Source organism: Lactuca saligna, chromosome 3 (assembly GCF_052625555.1).
Source record: "Lactuca saligna cultivar CGN05327 chromosome 3, ASM5262555v1, whole genome shotgun sequence".
NCBI classification, from domain to species: Eukaryota; Viridiplantae; Streptophyta; class Magnoliopsida; order Asterales; family Asteraceae; genus Lactuca; species Lactuca saligna.
Genome location: NC_136419.1, coordinates 123,233,257 through 123,248,198, shown reverse-complemented (window position 1 = coordinate 123,248,198; position 14,942 = coordinate 123,233,257). Strand labels below are relative to the sequence as shown.

The 14,942-nt window shown below is 35.5% G+C and overlaps 1 protein-coding gene across 1 annotated transcript; it reads right to left on the bottom strand.

The window, feature by feature from the left end:
- Positions 1-1,451: 1,451 nt before the first annotated feature.
- LOC145037204 (zinc transporter-like protein) lies at positions 1,452-4,197 on the bottom strand. The gene has a single exon (XM_078985810.1). It carries the CDS (start codon positions 4,153-4,155, stop codon positions 1,795-1,797), a length of 2,361 nt encoding a protein of 786 aa, XP_078841936.1. The 5' UTR covers positions 4,156-4,197; the 3' UTR covers positions 1,452-1,794.
- Positions 4,198-14,942: the final 10,745 nt, after the last annotated feature.

Here is a 14,942-nt window from a genome sequence, read left to right as displayed (position 1 = left end):
GGATTTAGAAGTATTTTTCGTTGCATCCTTTAATTATTTATCTGTTTGTTTTGTGGAATGTTAAAGGTTTTAAGCAATGTTATTTTGGTTTAAGCTACTTTCCTTAACGATATTGTATATGTTGGTGATTTGTTTCACTAATTGTATTTAAGTGTAATGATTTGACTTGTTGACCAAAATCAATCTTGATGAATATTAAACAAGTAAGGAAAGTGCGGAGTGCACACTTGTTTAAGTTTATTCAAGATTAAAAGTAGACTGTCATTTAGGGGTGAAGCTCATGAACGAACAGGGGTCCGGGGGCAGCGCCCCTAGGAGCGGGGTCCAAGGGGCTGCCTCCCCTGTCGGGGCCCACAGGGGCAGAGCCCCTAACTGTTTTTTATTTGGGATATATTGTTGTATTGAAAATGTATCATAAATCCAAATTTAGAATATTTGATCCGTTTTTTGGCTTGGTATTAATCCTTATAGAAAACCCGGATTTATGACGGTTTTTTACTATTGTCAAACTGTTTTATGACAGTTTTTAGACAAATGAGGTATTTAACCAATTGTGGTCATTTTTTTTGTACTAAAGAAATTCATACATCCGATTCTCTATTCCTAATCTCTTCTAAGTCTTATCCAATCAAAGATTAGGGAGTACCACCCAAATACTTTGATTTGATAGTGAAATCACAATTCTCAGAATATTCAGGTGCCTTTATTACCCCAAAATTCTAAACAGTATCTTCGGTTTTACAAACTACTTTTGGAGGTTTGACTTTGAGTTCGAATAATCTACATTATCTAAACTCTTAAAGATCCAACCACAAATATGTTCGTTACGATTTTCAAGCTTAACACTTGTATTTTGATATATGCCTAGATGATTGGAAGAAGAGAGATTGAGGATATGAATGATATTTAGAAGGCCATGTTTTTGTAGTGGTTACATTTTTTAACTATGGGTTTAGATTAACCGATGATCTCTTGGATTTTGAAAAGAGTACTTATATTTTGGACTTTGGGGGCTTAATTATGTATTTTCAACTATTAAATTATTTAGAACTGAAACCACTTGGTTTTATAAATTGTTTTAAAACCACACATGAGTGTTTAGGATAGTATGGTTATGGTACCATGATTCACATTTGATGGTCTAGCAAATGTGATGTTGGATAGAAAATTCATGATAAGTGTCGTTGTGTGTACATTTTACACCCCATGAATCACACATTATGGTATATGTAGATTTGGCACAGGTGTGGGATTCAATAAAGGTGAAATATAAAGGAAATAATCGAGTTTAGAGAGCACATCTTAATAGGCTAAGAAGAGACTTTGAAATCCTTGAAACAACTACTTTTTTTAGAATGATGGTTTTTGCAAATGATATGAGAATGTTGGAAGTTCAAGCAAAAAACCATCCACAGAAACCCATATGTAACATGTGTAAAAACTAGAAAATATGTAAGAAGTTGCTATTTCTATTAAAACTTCTACTTTCATTCAATTGATGTTGCATAAAATCACCAATTGTCAATTCATTGTATACATAAACTAACCAAATCATGCACCTCTAATTTCACCAAAATCTTGATTATATCCTATCCGATTACAATCTCACTTGTTTGATAAACGTGTAGGCAAACTCCTTATCAATATACAATTTCAGTTTTCAGCCGCCAATAACCACCACCATCACCACCATGGGTCAACCTTGAAAAACCCAACAAGAAAGTCATCATCTTTTCCTTCTATGATCAAATCTTGGATCCCTTTCAAGATTCTTGAAAGCAGGAATCTTTCCATCTAACTACTCACATATTCAACCTGTAAAGTCAAGTCCTTGATCCCTGCATCATGTAATATATCCAAAACTTGTTCCTTCATAGAAACCTGATCAATTCCCTCAGAAATATACACATTAAGAGTCCCAACAACATCGTTATTTGCAAGACTCCATACATGAAAATTCTGAATTCCAGATATACCCTTTATCTTCATAACACTAGTTATAGCTGTTTTTAGCTCGTTCTCATGAGATCTAGGAACCCTTTGCAACAAAACTTCTGCAGAGTTTCTTAACAATGGTATCACAGAAGACACGATTAATATTGATATAAAGATAGAACAAGCAGGATCAGCAATAAGCCACCCTTTGTATTGAATCAGAAGAGTTGAAATTACAACCCCAACACTTCCTAATGTGTCTGCAAGAACATGCAAAAATATTCCCTCCATGTTGTGATCAATATGATGATGATGATGATGTTGCTTCTGTTTATCCTCTTTGACAACATGATCATGATCATGGTGTTCATGATGATCATGATCATGATGATGATCATGATCATGGTGTTCATGATGATGATCATGATCATGATGGGGTTCATGGTGATGGTGATCATGTTTATGTTTGTGATCTTCTAGATGTTTACCATCTGTTTCATGATCATGTCCAACATGGGCATGATCATGATGATGAGAGTGGGAATGGGAATGGGAATGGGAATGGGAACATGATGCACCTCCACCATGGGCATGATGATGTTCATCATGAAAAAAGATCAACCCCACAACATTAACAGCAAGACCTCCAATTGAAACCATCAACAAACTTGAAGTAGAAATCTCCTGAGGCTCCAAGATTCTTTCTAATGATTCCAAAACAATCAAAGCTCCAACCAAAACAAGAAACACAGCATTCATATAACCTGATAAAACCTCAAATCTCCCACGACCAAAATTATACTGATTGTTTGCAGGTAATCGAGCAATATAAGATGCATAAAGACCAATAGCAAGTGCAGCACAATCAAACAGCATGTGACATGCATCAGATATCAACCCAAGACTATTGCTCATAAAACCTGCAACAAATTCCACCACCATATAACCAGAATTGATCAAGAGAAAAAGAGCAATCTTTCTTGATTTTCTTTCACTCATAATGTGACGAATTGACTTTGTGACTGAAACTAGAAATGAATCTGATGATTCTAACCCTAATTCCAGAGAGATTAAACGAGCAGGATCTAATTCCATCACACCAATTCCAAGAAGTATACCACAGATTAGTAATCCCCAAAGGGAAAGTTCAGGGTAATAAAGCAACTCAAGGATAATGGTGCATACGAATGTGACAAGAAACTCTTTTCGGAAATCTTTGAAGGTTATTAGCTTCTCATCGGTGTAATTCTCACTCAAAAGCACTCCGAAAACTACTGTGTTTGCTAATGGCCACCCAAGGGTGCGAATGGAAACACTGTCTCCCTCTGCTTCGAAGACCAGCATACTAATGGCAGCAGGGACAAAGAGGATAGCAGTAGTGTAGAGCAATGAAATCAGTCGAACCTCTTTCCGACCCAATTCCCTGATTGTTCCCCAATTTATAGACCCTTGTTCGTACCCACTCAAAAACCCTGAAAGAAAGGGAAGCAGCATTGGCCAAACCCTAACGCATTTCTCTCTATTGGCAATAAGAAAAGAGGAAAACCCTAGTTTACCGAGGTTGATAAAAGAGAAAGGGAAACATTCAATTCGATCCCAACTGATGGATAATAATAATAATCCGATGAACAACGCGAAAAATCCACGAACCTTATTGGAACCAACCCGATCTAGATGAGTGAAACTGCGATTTTGTCCGGTGACGAAATGAGAAGCGACGTAACCGGACGTTTCCGCGAGGATCATAGCAGCGGTACCGCAGTAACGAAGCGCTTGGAAACGGATGAGGAAGACGATCGCGAGCAGAATCGATTTAGCGAAGAGTATTCGTTGTTGGGATTTGGTGATCGACTGATGAAACGTAAAAATGGATTTCTGTTTGAAGAGAGAGAAAGAAAGAGAGAGGAGGAATGAGAGAAGAGAGACGAGGAACGCGAAAGGGAAGATTGAGAACGAAGATGGTGAAGATTGGAGAAACGGGAGGAGAGAGTAGAGGGAACGGAGGGAGAAGAGGAGGAGGAAGAGGGATGACGGAGAGATTTTTTTGTTTTTTGTGGCGGTGAAGGAAGGTAGACGGTGGCGATTTTTGGAGGGGGTAGGAGTTGGAGTGAAGGGAGGGTAATGGCGGGATGAGGTGATCGGGATGGCCGTGCGCGGCGGGAGAGATAGGCGGTTGGGACGGTGTTGATGGTGGTGGTGCTGGTGATGATCGGAGGCCATTGATGAGTGGTTGGGCGGTGAATTCTGAAAATTATGAGGCCGCGATCTTGGATTGGCGATTAGAGGAGTTGACTGACTTGAGTTTGACCAAGTCCACCAACAATAAATTATGAAAGTAGTCCTTGGATTATGTGGAAATTTGCAACTTTATCTTATGACTTTGGAAACCATATATTTAGTCCTTAAGAATAAGAGTTAAGGGTAAGATTTTTGTCATATAAGGAATGCATATGATTTAAAAAATAAATGAAGAGTGGATGTATTAAAACAGGACTAGCATCAAGAACTCAGAGTAAAAATATAAGCTACAAACATTAAAAATGAAAATATAAGCTACAAACATTACAAGATATAAACATTAAAAATGAGAAATACACCGATTAAACCAATAATTAAAGTTGAAAGACGATTTATGCTTCATTCAGTTTTCACAACCGTTGAATATCATCTTCCATATTTAATGGAGCGTCCATCGGTTTCTCTTGGTGGGCTAGGAATGTCGACTTTTTAATTTATCTGGTAAACTACTATGGGCTCAGTAGCATATGCAAAGTGCACCTCTTTCTGCTGAACCAATCAGTTTTAAGCTTTCCAAATAATCTAAACAAACGAGTAAACTAAAGACTAACATCGGTTTCCTCCTTTTCATCCTTTTAAATGAGGCTTTCAATACATTGCCCGTGAATTAAAGGCATCGAACCACTCTAAGCAAGAAACCAAATGTCAAGGCATCAAACCACTCAAGCAATAAACCAAATATCAAACATTGAAACATATGGCTATTTAAGATCTACAAAAATGTAATTTTTCGCTTTTAATTTCTTTTTGCGTATTCTTTACTTTTAGACAACTAAAACATCATATCTATGATTGTTCTTTGTATCTTAATTGCTCATCCACATTGTGTTGGATTAATGTCTAAGTCCATAACTATAATTGGTAATACTTGACCCGACCCGGCATGGTCCATTTGGGTTGCATGGCATCATGCACTTGGATAGACTATAATGAGAGAAATAAGACACTTATGGTTATTAATATATTATAAGTTCTAGTATATTAATAATAATAATGAGATTATTTAATTAGTATTGTTCAAGAATTAATCTAGGATTAATTAAGTGATCAAAAGAAGACTAATTAAATATATGGGTTGATTGTGTAAATCATCCATACTTGTATAGTGGGCTAATGCTCCATGGATAATCAAGTTGGGCTAAAAACCATAGGATGGTCCATGGATGCTCCATGGTGTATTTGAACCCATGGATCCAAGGAAATGGAAAGTCATGACAATTAGGGTTTACCCTAATTGTAACACTATATAAAGATCTTATTCTTTGCAAAATCGGCCACTAGTGTGATCTAGAGAGGGCTAGCCGATTTCATGAAGTGTAGATTTCTCTCAAGTTATTCCAAGTGTATTTGGTGTTGTGTGAACCATTTGAGGTGTCACACTTGGGGCACTAGGCACTCAAGCTTCATGAAGTCATTCTACATCAAAAGAGGTATGTATTCTATCTTGTTATATTGATAATTTTGTATGCTAGATTAGGATAATACCTTGGATGTTCATATTTGCATGTCTAGAAGAGAAAACATAGATCCAAGGTATTTAGGGTTGCATGTACACTTAGGAGTGTTAGAATGCTCATAACCCAACAGTGGTATCAGAGCCTAGGCTTGTTTTCTTGTTATACTTGCAAATGGAGCTGAAAAAACGAGTTTTGATGCTGTCTGCCCAGCAGACTCGCCGAGTCCATGAAGGGACTCGACGAGTCCAAGGCAAAAAGCATCCAACTCGCCGAGTTGGTTAGTGCACTCGACGAGTTGGACCCCCAGACAGCATAAATTCGACTTTTTTGGCTGGAATTGGACTAGGAACATTACCCTAAGATGTTTTTGAACTTATAAACATGTTTTTGATGTGGTAATGTTCATGTTAATCCAATTTCAAAGATAATTGTCAATAGATTCATGTTTTGTATTAGTTTAAAGGTTAGACTAATTACATGAAAAAGTTTGATTTGAATTATCTTGTTCTTATGAGTTGCTTAGATTAATAGAAAAGTTGAGTGAAATAGTTGTTTTCAATCCAAATTAATCTAAGAGTTGATTCTAAAATGTGTTTTTGTAACTTGTCCTCAAGTTATATGAAAAGTCACATTTAAGTTTCATAAAACTCATAAAAGTTGACAAAGGTTACAAAATGAAGAGTCTAGTTCTAATTAATTGGAGTTATGACTCCATAATTTGTCCTCAAGTTATGGAGGACCAAGAGTCTCTTCATTAAATAATAAATAAAAAAAGGTGTAACCTTAATTAATTCCATAAGTTATAAAATAAAGAAAAGTTAATTCTTTTATTAGTTTAAAGTCTTCCATAACTTGTCCTCAAGTTATGGAACATGAAGAGTTTTTTGGATTAAAACTACTTTAAATACATAAGTTATGAAATTAATTAGTTTTGAATAGTTTCAAAACTTGCCCTCAAGTTTTGGAATTTGTAAAGTTTTCTCTTATGAATACTTTAATTCCAAGTTAGCCCTTAGAATTTTAAAAGTTAAAATTCAACCCTTATACTTTATAATATTATAAGTTAATAATATATATATATATATATATATATATATATATATATATATATATATATATATATGTATGTATAAGAGTAAAGTCAGTCTTACCGCTAGTACGCCTCATTCACGAAGCCGGTCTATAAGGTGGGTATAAGGTTGTTGCCTATAAAATGACAACTTAATGGGTGTCCACTCTCACCCACCACTTGCTTGACTGGTGGAGGGTTGTTAGCCGAACGGGTTTGACAGGACTATAATTCTCCCTTCATTAAAAGTATTAATGGTAAATACTAAGTAACTAAACTCTTATAAATACCCAATCTTAGTTACTTAGGAAAACGTGAATAAGGTGCTAATCCATGAAATTACACTTTGCACTTTGTTTTAAGTCGGTTAGTGGAGTGTGTGTGGTACCGGCACACTAACTCGTATCTAACAAGGTAGGCAAAGGGTAACTTAATGTTTATCATAGTATCGATGGAGCGTGTGTGGTTAACTGGCACATCGATTGAGGGGTAAACACTTAAGGGTACCAAGTAATTTGCATGGTTACTTCACACCTTGTTTTGTGATCCTCGGCATCCCAGTCACAAAACCTGAAGGGCACACTCGAGATTGAAACATGCCATTGAACAGTTCAATGAATCTCAAAAGATCTAGGAGTTTCAAAAACCAATTAAAACCTAATAATACATTTCGTTTATCTTGGTGGAAATTGGTGAATCGTCATTCACCTACCTTCAAATTGTTTTATAGCTTGGATTACGGCATACCTCTTCTAAGTTATAAAATAGTTTGTTGGGTCCTAGCCTTAATATTTCATATTGGGTGTCATATTAAGGACTTTAAGATCAACTATCTTGAATATCTCCCAAAACATGTCTGGTTTAGACATTTATGATCTTCCCAAATCTCTTGAAACAAGCTTTCCTAAATGAAGATGATGTTCCATGGAAATCATACTTCTTTCACCTCCTCCAATTATTTTCCCTACCCCACAAGTTCTTGAAAAGTTTAAGGTTACTCGAGCCCTATTGGCAAGTAAAGGTCTAGGTATGGTCATATCTTGGAGATGTAGTCACATATTGACAAGTCGGGAGAGAAGGGTGTCAAAGTCTTGAGGAAGTTGGTGGTTCAACTACTTTTTTTTTGGAAAGGGAACTTCCTTAACGAGGGTTTCCGGGCCAGCTTTCGCGCACCGACTAATCCCCCGTTGCAAACATAAAGCTTTACCTCATGCCCTGGAGTCACTGCAGGCGAACCTCCATGGCCACAAGGGCTGAGTGGTGTCAGGATTTGAACATGGGTCAATAGGTTATCCACCATATCTTCCACATGCCTTACCAAGTCACCACAACCCAAGTGGTTGGTTCAACTACTTTCTAAGTCACATAGTGAGTTCTTTTGGAACACCTATGAAACAGACTATGACAAGACCCTTAATGATCTTATCTATTTGCTAAGATCAACTTCCTGAAACTTTATGGACATTGACAATGGTGACACTGGAAATACAGAAAAAGCATTCTCTTCCCAAGGAAAGGAATTGACCATAGTCAACTAGTTTGACCAAATGGTAAAGAGAAAAGGCTAAGTCTGTAATAGTCCCGTGTACCATTATCAAAGGGTCCATATGTTTATATTGCCAAAGGAAGGGTCATTAGTTGCGAAGCTGCCAGATTTACCTAAGGATGTTAAAGTCAATAAGTTTGACTCTACTTCAGTAAAGTCCACTATCTAACTCTGTTAAGTTTCTATTCTGAGATTCTTGATACATGATGTGATTGGGTCACATGGTGATGTTTTAAGAATCAAAGAAAAGTGAAGGAACTTAAAGAAAGAATATGCTGAATCTGATCACATAGATGGATTTCTATCGCGTAGTTTGAAGATCAGATTCTTGAGCTACTTCTTAGGAGTTATGAGATATTGCTTAGGAATAGATAACAACAAGTTTTCATATGGATTGTAAGGATAAGTTTTTCTGCATAGTTTTAAAATAAAATAAAATTTTTGATTTTAGTTATTTTAAAATATCCTTACAATGGCATTTAAGGAAAAATTGTTGCTTATATGATTCCATTAAGAGCAAGAGTGGAAATATGAAATTGATTCTTTCATTTGTGGTAATGTCTAAATTTACCAAATAAGGAAAGATTCTCATCACCCAAGTCTCAATTAGACCGGAACTTGGAATCATGCAAGTTGTATAGCATGATGAATGAGAACTTTCAAGTATTGGAAAATTAAGACTAATTACTTGTTCACATGGATGTGTGAGTCAAGTAAAGGACTAAGGGATCAAGTACACATTCTTGTGCACTGGTCAAGTCCACCACAAAAGATCAATAAGATTATTCGTCATAATTTACTAAAGTTCAGTAAATATGGTTATACTTACAAGCTTAAGTGTAATTCTGAGACATTGGAAAAAGGTTCCAATGTAAGGCAGAGCGAATAAGAAGAATCAAATTAGGCAGAAGGATAAAAGTTTCTCAAATCTGAAAAGATGGGAGAGTACTTTAGTATCAGCTTTGTGATCATCTTAATGATTAAGAAACCATATCAAAATTAGTTCTCTAAGGAAAATCTTAGTGCATTCTTATGACTAAGAAGAGGAACTTGAATTGTTGAAGTGGTTAAATCAAGAAGATGAGTCATACTTCGTTCCAATACAAGTCTTAGAGTCATACTCCAAGATTGTAACTTGAGTGACATGTCTCAAAGAAGGTTTAAAACACTTGTCAAATGTAAGAGTAAAAGTTTTCTACTCTTGTACATTTGAAATTGGTAAGTTGTGATGTTTTGGATAAAACAAAGACCAACTTAGGCCAATTGTGTGAAGTGTTTGTCTTGGTTAGAATCCACACTATCTCTTGGATGTTTGACAAGGGAGTCTTATAGGTCAAGAGGAAAGTGGGAGTCTTAAAGGTCTTGAAAGTCTCAAGAACTAATCAAGAATAGAACCTGAAGTTCTTCACTAGCACATGACTTGAGGTTTATAACCTATCGTGTTGACATATTCTGTGCCCATTCCAGTTAAAGTTGGTTTTTCATATGAGTTCTTAGATTTCTCAATGTGTTGCACAACAACTTGGAAGCAATGGCAGGCCCTTGAGCTGCCAGGTAGCAAGAAGTTAAGATTGAGTTCAGTCCATATGAGTTCGGATTTTTCATTATCCTTGTCTTGAGACTATGGTTTTGACAATTCACATGGATAAGAACACATACACCATTAAATCTAAGTGTCATAAGGTTTCTCTCCGATTCATGAAAATGATGGTGAGGAAACACTTTCACTAAGTAGATTTTAGATAGATAGCAATTGTGATATTTGCATTCTCAAAGTCGTTAGTGGAGCGTGTGTGGTTTACCGGCACACTAACCTGGACTTGTGAGAAGTGGCAAAAAGGTCTAACCATTATGATTACGGCATCCCTCTTCATAATTGTGTGGACACACGAGTGTACTATCTAAAGGAAGGTGTATGATTTTGATAAAGTTCTATCAAAACAATCCAGTATCAGAAATCTGAACTGTGGTAAGAAAGTCAATAAAGTATTGATTTCTAGAAGTCTAGCTGATTTCTGAGTACATGTCAAAGCTAGTGGGAGCATAAGTGTTATGCTAATAATCATCATGTTAGTGGGAGCATGATAATTATGATAAAGATTGCAAGTTAGCAATGTTAATTATAGAAAACAAAAGGTTTCAATTAGGAAAAAGTTGTTTTGCTATAATTAAGGGAGAGGAAATTATACTTCATCTCAAATCTATAAGCTTAGATCGTGAGGCTTTAGTCATTTAGTCAAGGAAATATATATGAATTTCATGTTGGAATGGCTCAACATAAGGAAATTCTGTATATGGGTCCATTATTTGTGTTCTTAAATTCGATTATGATTACGGTATCCCTTTTCATAATCTGAATTATGAGAACTTGGCAAATAGAAATGGAAATGTTATAGCAAAAGACTGGTTTAGTCTTTATGTGAGACATCATGAATCGTGTCCCATATGCTTCGGATATAGGATCGATTACATGTGCTATATTCATCCTTTCTAAAAGTTTCCAAATGCCTGGGGCATTAAGAAGGGAAAAGGTTTAGAATTAGATATGACTAAAAGGATTAAACAATTGTCGAGGAAAATCTAAGGTTTACCAAAGATTGGTTGCTCAAAGACAGTTGGAAGTATAGTGATAATTCTGGAAGGACCATATTGACATAATCTGTAAGGAGGCAACTCTTGTTCAGAAGTGATAGTCAAAATGGAATCTGGAAATGTTTCAAAGTCAGAAATTTCAATCTGTGTAAGATTAAGGAAACTTAATGCAAGAAGGATGTTTCCAAGGAATTGATCTCCTTTGGAATACTCTGTAATGATTGTTGACAAGTCTTTGTGAATTTATGCATAATCGTTACAATAGGATCAATGCATATAAGTTTAGAATCTAACAGATTTCAGTAAATGACATGAATTTGGAATTCTTGTATTTACAGTAAGGATTTGGGAGTGTGAAAAGAGAATCATTGAAGTTATGTTCAATTGATCTAGTTCACAAAGTAAAGATCATAGACAAACATAGTATGCATACTTGGTGTATGGCATGACTAGTGTTTAGAAAACATAGTGTACATGCTTGGAGCATGGGATAACTATTGTTTTAAATTCAATAATAAAGTTGATAGCTGAAACAGTATACAATGAATAATGTGTAATCATATGGTGATAAATAAAAGGTGTTTTATTTATGTTCATAGGTTTTGATATCATATTGGATTCAATTATTATTGTGTTTCACTTTGCATGTTTTGACTTCCCGAATAAACTAGGTTATTCTTCCGGAATGACTAAGTTATTCAAACCATCCACAGTCGGTCATATGTTGGAAGTAGATATGAATTAAGACTGTCATGGGTTGGCTTGTAGAGGTCTAAGGTGTTGGACAAAGGGCTACAACACTCATGAGTGCTCATAAGTTCTGAGTATTGGATTCTATCACGAGTGATCATGGATTTTATCACGAGTGATCATGAGACGATAATATCTTATATTCCTCAAACCTAGATATATGAGTTGTTACTATGAGTTGGTTGTACATTGATTGCACGAAACCGCATTTGGTAACTCAGTGCTATAAAACGTGCCTTTGTGTATGATTCAACAAGTAGTAGAACAAGCCATATGAGTCGAAGTTTATCCATTCCTTTTACCTTCAGGATAAAAGCGATATCTGTGGGCCCCTCGATGATTTAATGATGACAAATGGAAGTGCTCGGTCGGGCCAGGACTGATTTGATTTGTTCAATTAGTCAGTCGTCATAAATCGGAAATCGAGAAACAACAAATGGACAGAGAGAATGATTATAATCCATGTCTCAGTCCATATGATATCTAGAATGGAGGAATATATGATCACTTATCTAATGGACAAGTCATTGACAAAGGTCAGAGTTTATCGACAAGGTCAGAGTTCGACAGAAGCTTTTGAGAGCTACAATTGCCAGTTGGTTCCTGAAGTCATACGCAATAATAGTTTTAGACTTATCCAAGTGGGAGACTGTTGGATTAATGTCTAAGTCCATAACTATAATTGGTAATACTTGACCCGACCCGGCATGGTCCATTTGGGTTGCATGACATCATGCATTTGGATAAACTATAATGAGAGAAATAAGACACTTATGGTTATTAATATATTATAAGTTCTAGTATATTAGTAATAAGAATAATGAGATTATTTAATTAGTATTGATCAAGAATTAATCTAGGATTAATTAAGTGATCAAAAGAAGACTAATTAAATATATGGGTTGATTGTGTAAATCATCCATACTTGTATAGTGGGCTAATGCTCCATGGATAATCAAGTTGGGCTAAAAACCATAGGATGGTCCATGGATGCTCCATGGTGTATTTGAACCCATGGATCCAAGGAAATGGAAAGTCATGACAATTAGGGTTTACCCTAATTGTAACACTATATAAAGATCTTATTCTTTGCAAAATCGGCCACTAGTGTGATCTAGAGAGGGCTAGCCGATTTCATGAAGTGTAGATTTCTCTCAAGTTATTCCAAGTGTATTTGGTGTTGTGTGAACCATTTGAGGTGTCACACTTGGGGCACTAGGCACTCAAGCTTCATGAAGACATTCTACATCAAAAGAGGTATGTATTCTATCTTGTTATATTGATAATTTTGTATGCTAGATTAGGATAATACCTTGGATGTTCATATTTGCATGTCTAGAAGAGAAAACATAGATCCAAGGTATTTAGGGTTGCATGTACACTTAGGAGTGTTAGAATGCTCATAACCCAACACATTGATCTCGGTTAACAACAATTTAATGTTTTGTTAGACAATGTACTTTGCAAATAATACACATGAAATGTATTATGGATGCCTTGTAGTTCACTCGGTAACTCAAGGTGATACGTGTCGGCATCCACATTCATTTGTCACATTTTAGGACTTAAATTAGCCTATATTTTTCAAAACGGATAATACCATTTTATGGGAAAACTTTTAAACATCACCATGTCCCCGAACCCGAATTTTAGTGGCCTCTGGCGTATTTTGAAATATTGTTTTTGACTTTCTTAAGCTACTTGAATGCATGTGTTCACGAATCTTTATAATCTTTACTTTTGTTTCCACTGCAATTTCAGGTCCCGTAAAAGGCTTTTTTCCCGCTCAATCCAACAAGTATGGCTTCTACATGGTGCACCATGTAATGCCTCTTAGGGTGGTATTTGAATATTGTAATGATAATTGTTATTATAGGTGCATTTCACTAATAGTAATTAATCGTCACAACTACTTACAAAATCTATAACACACTCAGACACACACATAAGGCCTATCTTCCAATGATTGGATTGTTCTTTCACTTTGTCTATTCGTCTTCGGGTGATAGCGATACTCATAAGTATCTTGGAGCCTATTTTCTCCTCCTGGAAGCTTCGCCAAAAGCGAGAAGTAAATAGATTGTCTCTATCATAAATGATACATATTAGTGTTCCATAACATCTAACTACTTTCTTAATGTACAAATCTACTAACTTTTTTGTCGAATAACTCTCACAAATAGGTATAAATTGAGAAAACTCTATCAGTCTATCTACCACAAATCAAATTGAATTATAATTGTTTGTTGTTCGATGCAACTTAGTTTTGAATTCCATATAGTAATCTTGTATAATTTTTTCTTTAGAATCGACAATGAGTGGACTTTTTCGTGTGGTTTTTGGTGATTCAAGTTTACTTGCAAACATGTCACATATCCCTCAACGTATCATCCCGCATCCATTCTCATTATTGCCCACTAATACAATGATTTAAGAGTTTTATACCTCTTTGGTTTTGCTAGGGTGTATCGTATAAGGAGTACAATGTGCATTATTTAGTAACTGTTCTCAACTTTATCTCGTAGTCGTAGTCTTTCAATAATTGCAATAAAACACATTTGAGATCTACTCGTGAAGTGTTGATATGAACAACAAAATCATCCCGACTTGTCATAGTACCAACATCTGATCCCCACACAAGGCTTGTTTAAGGTGTTGAAAGGCCATTTATTGTGCCTCCTACTATTAAAATATTTGTAGTCTTCTCTTGTCAACTTAGGCAATGATGTTGCTATATATACTAGTAAAGTTCCCAATAGATTGTTGGTAATACCATGCTAACTATATAAAAATATGGATCTTATAGGGTTTTGTGGAGGTTTCAACTACATCATTGCTTCAATACTTGTAGGATCGACCTTAACACCTTCTCCACTAATGATCCGTCCAAAGAATTATATCTCTTTTAGCCAAAATTTTCATTTGAAAACTTTACTTGCAACTTCTCATATTGACTTCTAGAATAAGCAAGTACGACATCAATTTTTCCATAAACAACCTACATACTTTATTCATCAAATCCATAAAAGTAATGTCATCAATCCAAACGGCATCAACATAAATTCCTAATGCCTGTAACGGGTATGAAAAGCAGTCTTTGGAATATCATATTCATGTACTTTTAATAAGTGGTACCCTGATCTCAAATCATATATGGAAAAGAATGTTGTTTCTTAATTTTGATCAAATAAATCGTCGATTCTCAACAAGAATATCGGTTCTTTATCATGATCTTATCTAACTCTCTATAATCAGTTCTCACATACACATCGACCCATCTTTTTTCACAAATAAA

Excerpts from the sequence above, each read along its gene's own strand:
- LOC145037204 (XM_078985810.1), bottom strand. The coding sequence starts at position 4,155 with ATGGCCTCCGATCATCACCAGCACCACCACCATCAACACCGTCCCAAC.